At 45.8% G+C, this 18,919-nt stretch overlaps 1 protein-coding gene across 2 annotated transcripts in view; it reads left to right on the forward strand.

The window, feature by feature from the left end:
• Positions 1 to 17,674, forward strand: part of LOC147698063 (lysozyme g-like) — a 171,939-nt gene extending 154,265 nt beyond the window's left edge. For both annotated transcript variants that reach the window (XM_086934732.1, XM_086934731.1), the window contains one exon: positions 16,723 to 17,674. In XM_086934732.1, the coding sequence (XP_086790858.1) occupies positions 16,723 to 16,862 (140 nt within the window). In that variant the 3' untranslated portion in view covers positions 16,863 to 17,674. The remainder of the gene's footprint in view (positions 1 to 16,722) is intronic.
• The last annotated feature ends 1,245 nt before the right edge of the window (positions 17,675 to 18,919 follow it).

Below are 18,919 nucleotides of genomic sequence, written 5' to 3' on the forward strand. Positions count from 1 at the left end.
ATAAATGGCAACCACACAAGCACAACTACATTTCCCAGAATGCCGGGAGACAACGTCACGCGGTGACGTCGGTCACGCAAATACTCGGAAATAAGACTCAGCCTGTACTCGCCAGCAGTGCCGATAATTCAGGTTAAAGACTTCGGACTGGTCGGTAAGGTGCTGTAGCGGTAAGCTTTTGCTTGGAGATTCGTTGTTCTTCTACTATTCTTTCACCCCGTTCTGGGTCGGGTGAATAGAAGTAGCGGATCCGTTGTGCGCACGGCTGTGTGCATATGTATGGTTCACGGAGAACCCTTGTGACTGTTAAACAGGGGCTCTCTCTTTCTTTTTCCCTGTTGAATGAAACGGTACTGCCGCATTCTCAATTTTGGGGAGAAGCTTGTTGACGGTCTGTTGAAAGACGGAACAGTGTGCATAGTTCAACAAGCACTTGTGTACTTCTTCGAAACTGTAAGGAGAGCAGAAGCAGATAGGACTGCTGTGGTTTTGTTGAACTAAGTCTCTCAAGTTCGGACACGGGAAGTGTCACAAGGAACCCTTTACTAATATATCATATAAACTTCACCAAGGAGCAGGAAACCATTTTAGAAGGGTGCTGTAACCTTGCCTGCCGTTTTTTGTGTTTCCTTTTTTTGCACAATATTTCCTTTACTACGCTTTGTATTTGAACATACAGGGGAGACGATTCAGGGGTCCGAGAAACAAAGGGATTGGTCTAACCTAAAGAGGAACACCAGACTTGTGTGGTATGTAGTAGTGCTATTGGTGATTCTCATATCCTCATATGAAACCATAAGCTCATCGTGTTTCTATATATTTGTCATTACAGTTGGTTGCCATCCTTGATCTCAGCTCCCATCTTTCCTCCCCACATTATAAAGCCAATTGAACTTTCCTTTTCAGGTAGGGGTTTAGGTCAATGTTGTGATGAGTGTGGAAGTATTGTAGACTAAGTGCATTGTGGGGTTTTGGGGGGTATTTTCTAAATATCTGTCCTTGTCGTTTCAGATCTCCCTCCCCGCTGTCCCCTTCCTTTCCCGCGCTCACGGGACTATCTTGGTAGTCTGTGTTACATACTTCAGACTCTAGGAGAGTCTTGTGAGGGAGGTTATAGGATATTCAGCACAGCCCCGAAGAGAACCGACGCCGAGCCTGACAGCCACTCTGGCTGAATTTCAACCTGGGCAGAAAGTGTGGGTTTTGGCCCCAGTGTAACCCTGCCCCTTGCAGGACAAGTGGACTGCGCCAAACAAGGTGGTGGAGCGCAAAAGTTACGTCACCTACCTGGTGAATTTGCAGACTCCAAGGAACCCACTGAGGGCCCTTCATGTGAACTGCCTCAAGCCCCACTTCGAGAGGTCCGAAGTGAGTATGCTCTTGGTGACAGATGATGGGGTGGAAGAGGAGGGCGAGCCTCTCCCTGACCTCCTGTCAACCAAGGAGCATGATAGGTCCGTGGAGGGTGTGATCCTCTCCCCTGCACTGACTCAAGAGCAGCAGGGGGACTGTCGCCAGTTGTTGGGACAGTTCACCCCACTGTTCTCTCTGACCCCCGGTGTTACTCACTGGTGTACCCATGATGTGGACACTGGTGACCGCCCTCCCATAAAGCACAAGATTTACAGGTTGACTGACCGGGTCAGGGCCAGCATCAAGGAGGAGGTCTCTAAGATGTTGGCGTTAGGGGTGATTGAGCCCTCGCACAGTCCTTGGGCCAGCCCAGTGGTCTTGGTCCCAAAGACTGTTGCACCCGGTGCCACTCATGAACTGTGGTTTTGTGAGGACTACTGTGGGCTCAATGTCGTCACCAGGACTGACGCGCACCCCATCTCCAGAGCTGATGAGCTCATTGATCGGTTGGGAGCTGCCCAGTTCCTCAGCATGTTTGATTTGACATCTGGGTACTGACAGATTGCCTTAACCAATGGGGCCAAGGAGAGATCAGTGTTCTTAACCCCAGAAGGTCATTTCCCGTTTCGGGTGATGCCCTTTGGGTTGAAGATTGCTCCTGCCACCTTTCAGAGGTTGGTCAATCAAGTGTTGGTTGGACTGGAGGATTTCAGTGCCGCCTACCTGGATGACATTGCTGGCTTCAGTTCCAGCTGGGAAGAATATATACGGCACCTTGAGAAAGTGTTGAAGGCTCTGCAAGGTGTAGGCCTCACGATCAAGGCTAGTAAGTGCCAGATCGGGCAGGGTTTGGTGGTATACTTGGGACACCAGGTAGGAAGCGGCCAGGTGGTGCCCCTACAACCCAAGATTGACACCATTCTGGCTTGGGAGCCCCCCAAGACCCAGACCGAGGTGAGGGCCTTTTTAGGTCTCACCGGTTACTATAGGAGATTTGTTAAGGGCTATGGCACCATCATTTCCCCCTTAACAGAGCTGACTTCCAAGAAGCAGCCAAGGAAGGTGATCTGGACTGAGCCTTGCCAGAAAGCTTTCGATGCCCTGAAGGCAGCCATGTGCATGGCGCCCGTACTCAAGGCACCTGACTTCTCCAAGGAATTCGCCGTGCAGACTGACCCTTCAGAGCATGGAGTGGGAGCAGTGCTCTCACAACTGAGAGAAGAGGTCCGAGATCAGCCTGTAGTCTTCCTTAGCAGGAGACTACTCCCCAGGGAACAGAGGTGGAGTGCCATAGAAAGGGAAGCTTTCGCTGTGGCATGGGTGCTGAAGAAGCTGAGACCATACTTGTTTGGGACTGACTTCCAGGTTCAGAACGACCACAGGCTCTTCAGATGGTTAATGCAGATGAGGGGTGAGAATCCACAACTGCTGAGGTGGTCCATTTTCCTACAGGGGATGGACTTTACGGTGGAACAACGCCCTGGTACAGAACACGCCAACGCAGATGGTCTGTCCAGGTTCTTCCGCCTTAGTGAAGAGAACTCCCAGGAGGGTGGGTACCTCTCCCTACTTTCAGCCTGAGGGGACATGTGTTAGACTTGGCATCTTTTGGCGTGTTTCCCCTGACTTTTTGCTTTCTGATCTCCTGGTTTTTGCTGGTGTAATGATTCTGCGCACTTTCATCACTGCTGTCCAGTGGTAAAGTGGAAGTGCTCCTGTATAAAATGTTTTATGGATTGGTGTTTCCATGATTGGTATATTTGATTTATGTGTCAGTCCCCAGTAAAGTGCACTGCGTGTGCTGGGACCTATAAATCAAATGCTGTTGGTGGGTTGCAGCACTGGATTGTGCCACCCACGTAAACATCCTGTAAAGTGTAACTCTGGCCTGCCATTGCAGAGCCTGTGCGCAGCCTGGGGCTGCCATGCCGACTTGGCAAGTGCGCACACTTGCAAGTCCCTAAACCTTCCATTTTCTACATGTGAGTCACCCCTAAGGTAGGCCCAAGGTACCCCCTTGGGCAGGGTACATTGTATGTAAAAGGTAGGATGCCCTGGTGTGTGTGGCATGTCCTGATAGTGAATTACAGCCTACTTCGTTTTTCTCTATTGCAAGGCTACCTGTTCTCCACAGGCCAGAATGGGAAGTTGGATCAGTACATCCTATGATCCTAACTGACTCAGAGAACATGGTAGAAATTCAAGTTTAGTATTCCTGAACTCAGAATGATAAAATACATCTTTTAGTGAAGTTGGTTTTAACATTCCGTGATTGAAAATACCACTTTTAGAAAGTAGGTATTTTCTGACCTAACCATCCAGCCTGCCTCTGCTAGTGTGTGTATTGTCTGTCTGGTTTGTGAGTGACAGGAACTGGGGGGAGACAGGGTGATTCAGCTGGGCTGAATAGACACATATACACCTAGATGGGTGGGAGCAGTAGCGCCTAGGTCTGAATAGGGCTGAGCTCACCTTCCACAATGCTGGCTCCACCTCCTATGGTGCATCTGAGGATCCTGGCACACACTGACAAAAGAAGAGGGTGCACCCTGGCAGAATGCACCCCGAACTGGTTTGAACTAGGTCCAGGACCCTCTGCCTTCAGAGGACAAAGGATTTGCTGGTATAAATATTGGGGCCAAGACCCCGAGACCAAAAGACTTTATATCTCACTGGAATCAAGAAACCTGCCAAGAAGAAGAGCTGGAAGAGTACTGCCCCTTTGCTGTGTTGTTGCTTTGTTGGGTTGGCCTGCAGCTGCTGCTTCTGCCTTCGGCAGTGAAAGGACTGGCCTGAACTTTCACTACTTGTGCTGAGTATCTCCAAGGGCCTGAAACTGAGCTGGCCTCTTGTTAAGAAGTCTTAGGGATTGCAAAGACTTCACCAACCTCTGGGTACCGCTCCTGGAACCATTGTTTCAGTTGCCACAGAGAAGAGGGAACCCCGACTGACTTTGTCATCCGACTCCGACACTGGCCTTGTGTCCTGAAGGCACCGCATCAAAGTACCGTCTCGCCTGCCCTGCAACGCCCGCCTTGGTCTGACCGACGCCGTCCTGGACGATTGTAACTGAGCCGCTGCTCGCACCGCATCGAGAGGCACAGCCTCCTGCATTGCTTCACTTCACTTCGCTGGCCTGGGCTCACCGACACAGTCGCTGCTAGCTCGACACCCGTGACCGCCTCGTCACGAACAGCTGCCCGGCTCGGCCTGCACCACTTCCCGCCCACTGTCTCTGTCGCCTGCATCACAATTTGCCAGCACCGCATCGAGCACCATCTCGCCCTGCACCGCACGCCTTGATCTCACTGACACCGCCTGAACGATCGTCACCGAGCCTTTGCTCGCACTGCTTTGAGAGGCACCGCACCATGCACCGCTTCCACTTTGCACTGTAACCGCGATGGGCGCCACAACCGGCTCTGTCACCTGCACTGCGACCTGCCAGCACCGCAACGAGCACCACCTCGCCCTGCACCTTAAGCCTTGGTCTCACCGACGCCGTCTGGACGATCGTCACCGAGCCGCTGCTCGCACCGCATCGAGAGGCACCACACCGTGAACAGATTCCACTTCGCATTGCAACCGCGACGGACACCAAGACCGACTCGCACCTCCGTGTGAGTCGCCCTATGAAAGGTACTGTGAACGAACCTGTCCCGCTGTTGCTGGTCCGTACCAACGCGGTCAGTTGGAATTGTAAGACGCTGTTGTTTTTAGCATCGCGGTAGGCTCGGACCTAGCTACCGACCCGTACGAACTGTTTTTTCAACGTAACTTTGCAATTTAAAGACATTTTGCAACGCAACTAATTTTATAGTACTGTTCTGTGGATTCTTATCGTACTTGGTCTTGTTTGAGAATATAAAAATATTGGATATTTTTCTAAACTCGTGTGGTGTCCGTTTTGTAGTGTTTACACTGTACTACTGTTGGTTATGTGCAAATGCTTTACACACTGCCTCTGAGATAAGCCTGACTGCTTGTGCCAAGCTACTAAGGGGGTGAGCAGGGGTTATTTTAGGAGTGTAAGTCCCTTATCCTGACTAGAGTGGTGGTTTCTGCCTGGCTTTGGTGCAAACCTCAGCCAACCAGAAATCTAATTTCTAACAGTCAGCAACCTTAAGTGTCAATTAATTTTGGATGAGATGAGCCACCGGATTTTCAAGCTTAGCATTTTTTATTCGCTGATGCTTGCCGCAGCAAAGACGTCTCTGAGTTGCTTTTCTTAGCTGTTTCTTCCATGAAATCTTTCAACCGCTTCCAACTGCCACATGCCTATCGGGGCAGGGCCTCAGCCTTTTCCGTATTCAGAGAATGTGGAAACTTCTTTGTCACCTAGCTGCTCACGGATCTGGACGTTGGAACATGCAGTCCATATTTTCAGTGTTTAATTTGTGATAACAAAAGCACCAGGGCCCTTGTCAGGAGGCCTCCGCAGCTTTCACTACACATTCCCACCAAAAGCCTGTAAAAATGACTTGGATAGCAGGTATTAGTTTTTTTCAATGTATGCTGAAATAATAAACAATTGCTGTTTTGCTCATCTCTAAATTATACAAACAGAGCCACCATGTGGCAGCTGTCATAAGTGCCAATGTTGACAATTAAGTGCAGGTGCCGAACACATGAAACCACCAGCTCAAATTAAGCATTGCATATTTTCTTTTAAACAGTCACTCGCAGAACAAGGTCGCCCCATTGCAAACCAAGGCATTCATTTGATGCCCTTTAGGAGGAGCAGAACAGAACTACCTGTTCGCACTCTTAGCCTGAGAAAACAGATGGGCGGGTGACTTTTAGGGCCACAATCATAACAAGCAATGGCAGAGCCAATATGTATGGTATTATGTAAACAGCATGTGTGCATGATGGTGTATGCAAGCATTAGCAAATACAGGAAAAGTGCTTGTTTCAAGTATTAAGGTGCAGTCCTCAAATAGTCAATCTGTAACTCAGTTCTAGCTCTCCCCTTTTCCATGTGGTCCAATAGTGACATCCTTTTCTGCAGGAATTGCTTCCTGGTTGGGAGGTCTATCATATGAATACTTAAATTAGTCACCCCTTTTAGCCAGGATGAATTCCACATATTTCAGTAGGCCGTGAGTGGTCTGGAGACAGTTGTAGTTATGGTACTGGTGTAGATCCTCCGAAGTTGACCCTTTTGACAATGTTTGTCTGCACTCTACCCCTGCCACAGATGAAGCCAGAAATTCTAATTGTCTGGATTTATGTGCTTTTAGTGATACATTAGAAGTTCTTAGCAATGTTTATCTTGCCAGATGTCTTCAATATTGTGGATTTTGAGGGTCATCTGGATCGATTGTTTCGAGGTTTCAGACTGACCATGAAGTATTACTGTTTCTTCCTTGAAATCTCTCAACTGCCTCTCAGTGGCACTTGCTGTTCGGGGCACTGCTGTCAGCAGCATTTTTCCTATTCACAGGACACAGCGATTTCTTTGAAGCTGGGCTACTCATTTAACTACCTGCAGGAACAAGTTGTCCTTTTCTTTGAAACACCTACTCACAGATCAATCAAGCTCCTTTACAAACACAGGCATTCATTTGATTCTGTTTACAGTGAGCATAACAACTCAATTTTCCCTCTTTTAGTCCTTTGGTACCGTCACACTAAAGTCCATAGCTATCTTCTCGAAGATTATACTGTATTTGCCTACCATATGCAAGTTATGCTTAATGCACAGGTGACTTAAAGAAATGTATGTGCTGGTGCTGCCAGCTTGGAGCACTTATAATCTCATGCACATGCCTGTTCTTCCAATTATTTCACTGTAAAAATGTGAAAGCTCTACCTCAGAATGGAAGTTTTACTACTTTAGACTCATTTTCTTCCTTATTCGATTTCAATTAGATATTTCTGCATTCTAGAGTGACACTAAGGACACCCATTTATTAATGGGAAATTCTTCTTCCCTTTGTTCTAAGGACCATATCAGAAAGGTACAGAACTTATTGGAGGATCTTGGACCCTTCAGATATATTGGAAAAGTTGTAGATATCTACTGTACAATCATTCAACCACTACAGTTCAAGTTCAAGTTTGAAATTTGTATAGCGCACTACTCACCCAGAGGGTCTCAAGGCGCTTGAGGGAGGTTTTTTTTTACTTATCGAATATCCAAGTTTTTAGTTGCTTTCTGAAGGAGAGGTGGTTCTGTGTAAGGCGGAGGTGGGTGGGGAGAGAATTCCAGGTCCTGGCCGCTAAGTAGGAGAAGGATCTTCCCCCCATGGTGGATCTATGGATGCCCGGAATTGCGGCGAGGGCTTGATTGGACGAACGTAGTTGGCGGGTGGGGGTGTAAAAGGACAGGCGCATGTTGAGGCATTCGGGTCCTAGGTCGTAGAGGGCTTTGTGTGCGTAGGTGAGGAGGCGGAACGTTATTCTCTTGTCGACGGGGAGCCAATGGAGGTCTTTCAGGTGACCGGAAATGTGAGTTTGGCGGGGGATGCCTAGTATGAGTCTGGCTGAGGCGTTTTGGATGCGTTGGAGTTTTTTCTGTAGTTTGGCTGTGGTCCCGGCGTAAAGGGTGTTTCCGTAATCCAGTCGGCTTGTGACCAGTGCGTGGCTGACCGTTTTTCTTGTTTCGGTGGGGATCCAGCGGAAGATTTTTTTGAGCATGCGTAGGATGTTGAAGCATGATGATGAGACGGCGTTTACTTGTCTGGTCATCGAGAGGGAGGAGTCCAGGATGAAGCCCAGGTTGCGTGCGTGATCCGTAGGTATGGGTGCGGTTCCCAGGGCCAGTGGCCACCATGAGTCGTCCCAGGCAGAGGGGGATGAACCTAAGATGAGGACTTCCGTTTTGTCCGAGTTCAGTTTTAAACGGCTGTTCTTCATCCATTCGGCTACTTCTTTCATTCCTTCATGTAAGTTGGTTTTGGCGGTGTTTGCGTCTTTGTTGAGGGAGAGGATCAGCTGGGTGTCGTCTGTGTAGGAGATGATGTTGAGGTTGTGTTGGCGCGCGATGGATGTGAGGGGACTCATGCATACGTTGAAGAGGGTGGGACTGAGTGATGATCCTTGTGGTACTCTGCAGATGAGTTCGGTGGCCTCTGATTTGAAAGGGGGGAGGGGGACTCTCTGGGATCTTCCGGCGAGGAACGAGGTAATCCAGTCCAATGCTTTTCCTTGTATTCCGACGTTGCTGAGGCGTTGTATGAGGGTGCTATGACAGACTGTGTCGAAAGCTGCGGAGAGGTCAAGTAGGATGAGGGCAACTGTTTCTCCGTTGTCCAGTAGTGTTCGAATGTCGTCTGTTGCTGCGATGAGGGCGGTTTTGGTGCTGTTTTTGGCTCGAAAGCCGGACTGTGAGGGGTCGAGGGAGCCGTTGGATTCGAGGAAGGCGGCGAGCTGACTGTTGACGGCTTTCTCAATGACTTTGGCAGGGAATGGGAGGAGTGAGATGGGGCGGTAGTTCTTAAGTTCAGTGGGGTCTGCTGTGGGTTTCTTCAGAAGGGCGCTGAGTTATGCGTGTTTCCAGCTTTCCGGGAAGGTAGCGGAGTTGAGGGAGCAGTTGATGACGTCCCGGAGATGGGGTGCGATAATGGAGTCTGCTTTGTTGAAAATGTGGTGGGGACATGGGTCGGTTGGCGATCCTGAGTGGATGGAGTTCATCAGGCGGATGGTGTCTTCAGTGGTGATTGGGTTCCAGGCGCAAAGGTTGCTGGGGGGGGGGTTTAGTTTCGGAGGTGGGTGGAGTGGGCTGGTCTCCGGATTGGTTTTCAAAGCTGTTATGTATGTTGGCGGTTTTGTTGTGGAAGAAAGAGGCTAGGGAGTCGCAGAGGTCTTGGGTGGGGGTGATGTCGTTAGTGCCAGCGGTGGGGTTGGTAAATTCTTTGACGATGTTGAATAGTTCCTTGCTGTTGTGGGCGTTGTTGTCAAGTCGATCCTTGAATGCTGATTTCTTGTTGGATCGGATCAGTTGGTGGTGTTTGCGGGTGGAGTTCTTGAAGGTGGCCAGGTTGTCAGTGGTTGGGTTTTTTCTCCAGGCTTTCTCGAGGGAGCGACAGAGCTTCTTGGATTTCTTAAGGTCATCATTGAACCAGGGGGCTTTTTTGCTACCTTGTTTGATTTGATGGTTCTTCAAGGGTGTTAGTTTGTCGGCGCTGTGGGTGATCCATTGTGTGAGGTTGATGGCTGCTTGGTTTGGGTCCGATGATTTGGTAGGAGGGTTTTGGTGAAGCAATGTGAAGAGCTGGTCGGTGGTAATTTTGTTCCAGTTTCTTCGGGGAATTGGTTGTGGGAGGTTGTGGGTCGTGGTCTTTTTGTAGTTGAAGTGAACGCAGCTGTGGTCCGTCCAATGGAGAGCTGTGGTGTGGTTGAAGGAAATGTGCTTGCTGGAGGTGAAGACTGGGTCGAGCGTGTGCCCGGCCAGGTGAGTGGGGGTATCAACAAGTTGTTCGAGTCCGAGGTTGGCCAGGTTGTCCAGAAGGGTGGTGGTGTTGCTGTTGGTTTTCTTTTTCAGGTGGAAGTTGAGGTCTCCCAGTAGGATGTAGTCCTCGGAGGGGAGGGCGTGAGGGCTGATGAAGTCAGTGATGTCTTCGCTGAATTGTGTGCGGGGTCCTGGTGGTCTGTACATGAGGGTGCCTCTAAGTGTGGTCTTAGGGTCGGTGTGGATCTGGAAGTGAAGGTGTTCGGCGGTAGCGAGGTTATCGTCGAAATTGGTCGTGATGCGGATGGTGTTCTTATGGACGATGGCGATGCCTCCTCCACTTTGGTTGGTGCGGTCTTTTTGGATGATCTTGTAGCCGTCCGGAATGGCTATGGCGATGTCGGGAGCTGATGAGGCGTTCATCCAGGTTTCTGTAAGGAAGGCGACGTCCGGCGATGTGGTGTCAAGTAGGTTCCAAAGGTCAATGGCGTGTCTGTGGACCGAGCGGGTGTTGAGTAGGATGCATTTCAGGTGGTCATTGTCGGAGCTCTGTTTGGAGTTTGTAGATTTGGTATGGGTCTTGATGCAGTCGAACTAGCAGGAGTGGCAGGTGAAGGGTCCATGGGTATGTCCTGGGGCGGCTTGGTAGCAGTTTGGGAGACGACCGGGGTTAAGTGCTGAGAGGGTTGCGGCGTCGTACGTTATGCGGTTGGAGTGGATTTTGCGGGGGCCAGGGGGTCTGGCGCTGGGCGCGGTCCAGGCGCGGAACGGGCGTAGACGGGCTTACCTTTGGCACACCTTCGGCGCACATGGGGCGCGTCCGCAGCGCGTGAACGCTGCTCGCAGAGCCATCTGTCATAAGTGGATAGTGGAGAGGGGTGGGGCGAGGGAGGAGCAGCTGGGAGGCGGGAGCGGGGCGTAGGGCCGGGCTACGAGGCACAACAACAGCAAAATGGCTGAAAAGCAAAAGCGAAACAGGGCGAGATTGAAATGGGCAGAGGCACAATTGGGCACAGATGACTTATCAAGCAGTGCGATCAGTGGGATACAATGTACTTCAATGATCGTACCATAACAGTGTGGGCAATGAGAGCTATGTTACATCAATGAAGTGCTACGATCTAGTAAACAAGCACAAACAATTTACAATTTTACAAAGGCAATTCCGGCAGAGCGAGCGATAACAGATGGAGCGTAATAGCGCTACGATACCAGGGTCCAGGGAGCGTGGGGAGCGACCGCCTCTGAGCGAGTCAGGAGGGTCACCTGGCCTAGTCCTTAGCCCAAACAAACCTAAATAAGCATTGGTGCACCTCTAAGAATTACAGTGCTATACCAAGTTAAAGAAGTCATTCATGCATTCAAATAAATAGAAAAACACATAAATAAATACATCCAATAGCTTGGGAACCAGTTTATTTTTTTGGATGATGTTCTAATTTGCTGTGAAGGTGATCATACTTGTAGGGTTATCAGATCTGCTTTATAAAAGACCATACCCACAACTGAGAAAACTCCCATCTGCAATTAAAAACATTGATTATTTTAGATTACCTCTTCTATCCTGGTAGCTGCAATGACTAATATGTTTTAATTTATCCATCAAATCAATGTAATATCTGAAGGATGTGGGTTACTGGTTGAGGGGAATGGCAGCCGACTTAGACAACATCCACTATCCTTGTTAGGGTCAACCACAAAAGTCACTAAGTTAACCTGTATCTAGCCCTCTGGTAGCTTGGCACAAAGCAGTCAGATTTAAAACATAGAGGCATAGCGTATCTATGCAGCACACAGTAATAAGGTAAAAACACAACCCAAGAACTTTTTTGAATAACAGTGTAAATTTCAATAAACAAAATGAGACCAATGCAACACAAATACAATCAATAGAAACAGAGATATTAAGTTTCAAAGTTGTAGATAAGTATAGCTCCTAAAAGTACAAAGTGCCACTCGCAGTCACCTAGTCGTGCTAGTCTGGAGGAAAGTCACAAGTTCAGGCCAACCATAATGGAGCATAGGCCGGATCACAAGACCAGGTTAATCCCACTAAAAAAGGTACCTTCTAAAAGTCCATCACAAAAAGTCCACTTCGTGGTGGAGAAGGCTGCGAGGAGCAGGGAGAACATCATGAATAGTCATCGATGTAGTGCGAAGAACAGGGCTGGTGTTGTGGATGGTCTCCACTGCCATGCGAGGATCCCTGTAGCAGAGTCACCTGATCCTTGGAGTTACTCAGGTAGCCTAGGATGAAGGGAGCAGGTTTTGTCTGCTTTCTCACAGAGCAGGGCAGGCCTCAAGGAATATAGCATGTTACAACGCATGGAATTACATCGCGTACTTTTATAACGCAGTTGTTACAACGACTGCGTGGTTAGTACAAAATACCTTTACATCGCAAGTCATTACATCGACTTGCTGTAGGGGGGCACTGGACTCAAGAATAGTATTATTTACTTTTCCTACTCCAGTTTGCACAACAGCAGGTAAGGTGTTGGATTTCATATCCGATACCTTACCGCCCTCTACAGCAAGTCATTGTAATGACTTGCGATGTAAAGGTATTGCGTCGTAACAATGCGGTCGTTGTAACGACCATGTTGTGATAGCATTGTGTTGTTTTAACAGCACTGTAAATGCTGTTTTCCGCCTCAAGCAACAGGGCAGTCTTATGGAGAACAAAGCAGGCCTCAAGAAGCAGTGCAGTCCTCTGGGGAACAAGGCAAACCTCAAGTCAGAGATGTTTTATGGAATGGAAAAAGTAGGCTCGGGTACAGGGCCCAGTCTTTCTGGAGGTCCCCTACCAGAGTCTTCTAAACTTTTTGCCTGAGCTATCTGTCTTATTACGACACTCCTCCCCATATAATATGAACGCCTGCTTAAACATAACTGTTAATTTCTTTTAATGTATTTTTTAGCAAGGGAAGACCAGGTGATGTGGGATTTCAATGCATATATTTTGCAGAGAAATGTTTTTAGCCCCATGTGACATCTGTATTAAGAATTATTAAGAGCTGAACAACGTTTTATTCAGGTGTAATGAAGGAGAACCACAGAGACTATGTCTAATAACTCTACTAAGCTGCAGTTGTACCACAATATTGAAAACTCAAATGGTACTGTTTTGTCTGCGGATAAATGTATTTTGAACATTAGGGCATGGATTTACTAACACTTTGCACTGGAGTGCTTTACCTTTGTAATCCAAATCCAGCACAAAAGCATGCTGTGGAATTTACTTTCAATTAAAATCAGGATTTGCAATTGAAAGATGGGTATCTCAAAGTACTTTGTGTCAAGGCGACGTGCCATGGGTGGTACTTGGACGTTCCCATGCAGCTACCCATGGCTTTTGATGCAAATCCCTATTACGTACAATTTTACACAGTGATTTGCACCAGAACCTTACACCTCATCAAGGCAGGAATAACAGAGGAGAAATGTTTTAATTTCTCCATGCTTTTCAAACCTTTCATGTGTGCTGTGTTGTACAGCATGCATACAAAGCAGGATACGTATTAACGCATAGTATTTGTACTAGGAGGGCTACCTTCAGTACAAAATCTATGCTTGACAGAATCCACACATCCTTGCTCCATGGTGCCAGGGGCACCTCCTTGCTCTATAGTGCAAGGGTGTGTGTGTTGGCGCACAGCAGTGGGGGAGAAAAAACAGCATTATATCTTATTGGATATACTGGTGTTGTTCACTATCTCGTTGACACAATGCAGCGCAGCAGCTTTGCCAGCTGTTCTGTGCTGTCACACTTGAGTAAATTTCCCATAGAATTAAAAACATTTGAAACATGGAGTCAGACCCTCCTGGATTTTGCGATTTCGCCGTTTGCCAAGAAATCAGCACTTTTTGTAAAAATGCCGCGATTTTTACGAAAGTGCCCGCGAAATCGGCATTTTTGTAAAAATACTACTGATGCTTTCCAAAAATGCCCGCAAAATCGGCACTTTTGTAAAATAAAGCTTGTGTGTTACCACATTACTGTTTGATATTAATGTAAATAATGATATTCATTTAAAAAAAGATTTAACGTTGACTGAACAATCCAGTAATTGTACGTTTTGATTGTGTAAACTGTATCTGAGTTTCAAACTCTAAATTAAGTTCTAAGGGTGAACTTTGGCTGCAGAGTCTTATGCCAGGAGGAGCTTCTTGACATTTCAATGAGCTGCACCGTAGAACCCCACCCTCTAGGCTGGTAGAGGACACAGGCAATGCTGGTCACAAGTGTTTCCTAGTACGCTGGAGTCCCCTAGGATTCATGGAACAATAACAGGTGCTACACGCTTTGGTAGGGCAGCCTAGTTCTTATTTTAGAAGAGTGGAGAGCGTTTTTCATCTGCCAACAGCTAAAAGAAAGAATAACAAGGATTCAAAAACTGGAAATGTATTCATACCTTGGCGACCTTCCATGCGCATTGGCGTGAAGAACACAAACAATTTGCTCTCCACATCACTTCCTAAGGAGCTCTGTGCACTTTGGCTCAGTTTCCTGAAGTGCAGCCTGAAACTATTTCTTCCCAATTCGAATTTTGTTCTGAAGTGCAGTTGGCAAAGCTAGTATGTCTGGCTCTGCCAAGGATTGTTTCATTTGCAATAGTTTAGTATTCTATTTATCGTTTCAAGAAACTAACACATTGTGCATTTTGGTGTGGTATGCTAGTGGTAAATTATAACCAAAATCATTTTAAGATGTCTGGGAGGCTACCAGTTCCCTGTGAGGTAAAGATTAAAAAGGAATTAAAACCTAAAAGGGTAAATGATTTCTTTGACACTTTTTGTCTCCAGTACATGGCACTGAAGTAGGCTACGTTTGTTGCAGATGTGCACATTGTACACAGGAAAAAATGCTTTCACTCAAAGTGAGGGGAGCCAATGGTTGAAATGTTCTAACCCTTTGGTCTGTTGTAAGCTGGGGGTGGGCAGAAGCAAAATGTTATTGATATTAAACCAGACCAGTGGATGAGGACGGCTGATTGAAAGTCCCGGTATGTACGTATGCTTATCTATGTATTCCTTGAGAAATCTTTCATGGAAATACAAAAGGTCTTGGTTGACAACAGACCTAACAAGCATTGGCAACACCAATAGGTCGCAGTCAATGCCTGAGCTATTAGTCTTGTCATTGTGAAGGTCTTTTAGCCATGTTGTCTAGAAGCACATTTGCTGTTCAGCCTGGCGAAACAAATGCATGAAAAAATTCAGTTAAAGGTTTACTCAAGGCAAAAGCTAGAAATGCTCTTTTCAGGTGAGGTTAGCATAACTGTTATTCCTTTAAAATTAAATGTATTTATTTTTGATGAACATTACCAGTGAGTTGGGTAACACATTTTCCTTTACTCTCAGTAGCACTAGGAGACCACCTCTGGAGAGAATGAGTGCCCTACAAATACACCTATTATGTTGTGCCATATCATAGCAGTCGGCTTCCCTGTACAGACCCTCAAGGATTTCGTGATTTCAGGCTGAAAATGAATGATTATGAGTAAAATAAAGTGCCGCAAAAATAGCGCTAAATTTCCATATTTGTGCAGCTAAATTTGCTAATCCATGCCACTATATCCTGGGGGGTCTGTGGAGTGGGGTTCGGTGCATATTTACATCTTCTTTGTATACTATTCCTCACACATGTATATCTTATTTGAGCACATTTATACATTAATAAAATGGCATATGCAGCCCTCCATCCCAAGATCTTCTTGAACAAAGCTGCTGTTAGAGGGTTGAGTGTGTAAGATTGGTTGAGTCATATATCTAACTTGAAGATATGTGCAGCTTTATGAGATAGAATTAATGCCGGAGCTCGACTCCGAAAGATCTGTTTAACATGTGTAATAGGTTTGATTTTTGGAGTATAATTTTGCATAACTGTAACCAGAGGGATGGATTAGAGGCTTGAGTTTAGAAGATCTTTAGAACCTGAGGAGTTGCTTTCAAGGCTTATAAAGCATATGCAAACTCTGGGAACACATTGTTGTGTGACGCCTGCATCTCTACTAATATCTGTGTAACTGATGTAAACTAGAATGTGTATAATCTGTGTTATATAAGCAAAGCTCAGTTTCCTAAATTTGGAATCTGTGATATCTGTGCCAACCCCAAGTACCAATGTCTCAAAAAGGTGTAGAATATTTGGAAGATTAAGACACGTGTACTGTTAGAGTAAAATGCTCCTGAAATTATTACAATACACCTCATTTAAATGACATTTTAAAAAATAAATCCTTAACTTCTTTCTTGGTGGTAAGTTTACTAAGTCTCTCCTATATTTTATGAACTGTAATTACACTATTGCAATGACTTTTGCAAGTTTTGGTCCTTCTTCTTTAATGTTAATAAAGTACAATGGGCCATATTATCAAGAAAGGGCGATACATTATCGCCGCTTTTATCGTCAGGAAACTGCCGCTAAAGCAGCTATAATGGGCTTGATATTATGCCTTTGTGAATTCCCATAGAAGCCCAGATTCCGGTGTTAACCTGGGCTTCTATAGGAATTCACAAGGGCATATTATCAAGCCCATTATCGCCGCTTTAGCAGCAGTTTCCTACCGATAAAAGCGGCGATAATGTATCGCCCTTTCTTGATAATATGGCCCACTGTTCTTCTAGGGGTCCTAGATAGTATATTGGGTATCTTGATCCAAGTAGGTCACTGGAAGTGTTAGCTATGTGGAGTACCAGCCTTCATCCACCCAAAGGTGGCGTGCTTCATCATCGGGGTATGCTCCTTGTTGGCTTTCTAGAAAAACAGACTGCATTGGTGCTCGAAATATTGGTCTGTATAAGGCCATCAGCCAAAACTTATTGCACAAAATGATTAGTTAGTGACACTAGAGTATTTCTCTTATTAGAATGTTACTCCTAAACGTGTATGTGCGAAAGTACCTAACGATGCTCACAGTAGTTCGGTTTACTGTTACTGCTAAATCTGTCCTTGTTTTATCTTCCTTCAGGTGGGATTGCAGCCTACAATGCTGGACCTGGAAGTGTTACAAGTTACCCCAATGTGGATAGTGGCACATACAGCCAAGACTACTCCAATGATGTTGTCGCTCGAGCTGTCTTCTATAGAAACAACGGATATATGTGTTGATGATAACCATTCTCATGCGCTTTGGATCTGGGTTCTTTTCAATCAATGTATGTACTTACTTGTCTAAGACCTGATTTATAGTTCTATAGTGGCTGAAAATCCGATAAGGTTTCAAGAGGAAAGTATAAATATGGAGTAAAATCCAGTAGCCGTTTGTTCGTCACTATACACCCCCATTGTTGACGGAATTCAGCCAGTTAATTCTACTGCGTTTTTTGAATTTTCTTCAGAAATTTTGGGATATTTTCATTTACCACTGGTATCTGAATTAGGACCTTAATAATATTAACTTGTGGGAAATCTATCACTGATTATAAAGACTCCAACACAGCCTAAAAGTTAAGTTAAGAGGAGGTGGTCACTGGTCAGTGAAATAACTGACCTCACCAAAAACTGTTCAGAGTTAATGTACTCAATTGTATCGGATGAGACATAAACTTTAGGTAGCACTCTATACTAACACTGTTTACATGCAATGAATGCAAAAGTGTGAACCTGTCCTTGAACTTTCAGTAAGAAAGAATATTTACATAAACTGAAAGTTTTTTGGGCATGACCTTTCAGGAGTGGCTCACTCCCATCCTGAAGTTCTGCAACCGCATATATTCACGGAAGATACATTTACATACATGAATGTTAATGGGAATTTAAAAGTAAAATGTATCTGTGCTTCAAAAACGCTGTGTAATCTTCTCGATATTGAAGAGAAACTTTTGCAAATATCTGTAAAGAACATGGACAAAGTGGCAATATTCTCAAAAGAAAAGTGAAAAAAATGAACCCTACAATCAAAATAAAGTAATTGAGATAGATCCATTGTGCTGCGTTCTCATTGTTACTGAAAAGTGTACTTTTTATAGGAATACTTTTAGGAAAACTTCGATTAATTTTGAAATTGTTTTAGTATTGTGTTGGTCTGACTCAGTGATGTCTTTGAGGCTTCTTTTCAAGAAACTGATGTATCTGTATAGATGCGTCAGTTACCCTGTGCCTGCGTGCGAAACCCTTGGGCCACCATGGACGCACCGTATTTACAATACGGCGCACCATGGTGCAAGGATTGACAGATACGTCAGAAAATCTGATGCATCTGTCAGTGCAAAAGGAACGCATTGCTGGAGTTGTGTTGCAAGCACAACGCAACTCCAGCAATGCATGGGGAGGTCTATTCTTAATATGCTGTGTTGACGCAATGGCGTCCAAGAAGTGGTGCAGTGAAATCTTGTAGATTTCACTGTGTCACTTCTGTGAGGCTTTCCCAGGTGGAAACACTCACCCTGCATACATGGGCACTGGCGCAGGTATAATGTGATGCAGGGCTTTACAAGGTGACATATCTCCTTAGGTTTATCAAGTTGTAAATGGGCTGCAATGTGGCGCATTGATTAGGCCACCACTGCGTCACAAAAAGTGATGCAACTGCAGCACAAAAGTGTTGCAAGGGGTTTGTAAATCTGCCCCATGGTCTTTAAATTTTTATCTCCGTTATAAAGAAGCCAGGAAAAGGCAATAGTTTTTGTAACTACTGGCTATCACCAGCACTTTATTTCTCCACAGAGGCAACCTCACTCTACAACTGATCATGTTCTGTGTTCACATGTGAGTAACATACATTGCGTTTGTTTGTCTTGCAACTGATCATTGCGTGAGAGATGGTAAACTGCTGCTGCCATGCTCTACCTATGTTTTATGTTGGTGAAATTTAGGGAGCACATTTTCACTAAGCAAAAACAAAAAACATTGGCAATTCGAAGGGGTGAGTAGAGGTTATGAAGGGGCAGAGGGGGTTTGAGTTATTAAAGAGCGTGCTGTGTGCCAGGAGGGCGCAATACAAAACAAAAGCAGCCCTCATAAAGGTGGGAACCTGAGCAAGTATCATATATAAAGTCCAGTGGTTCACCTGGAACTCATACAGCTACATTAATCTTTTTAGCAGAGAGAAGCAATTCAATGCACAAACTTAACACAAAGAATAAGATTAAGATTACAGTCTAGCTTCTTAAGCGATGTTAGTCTGCACAGACAATGAAAAAAAGTTTAAACATGATCCTTCAAAT

This window comes from Lissotriton vulgaris, chromosome 8 (genome assembly GCF_964263255.1).
Source record: "Lissotriton vulgaris chromosome 8, aLisVul1.2, whole genome shotgun sequence".
NCBI lineage: Eukaryota > Metazoa > Chordata > Amphibia > Caudata > Salamandridae > Lissotriton > Lissotriton vulgaris.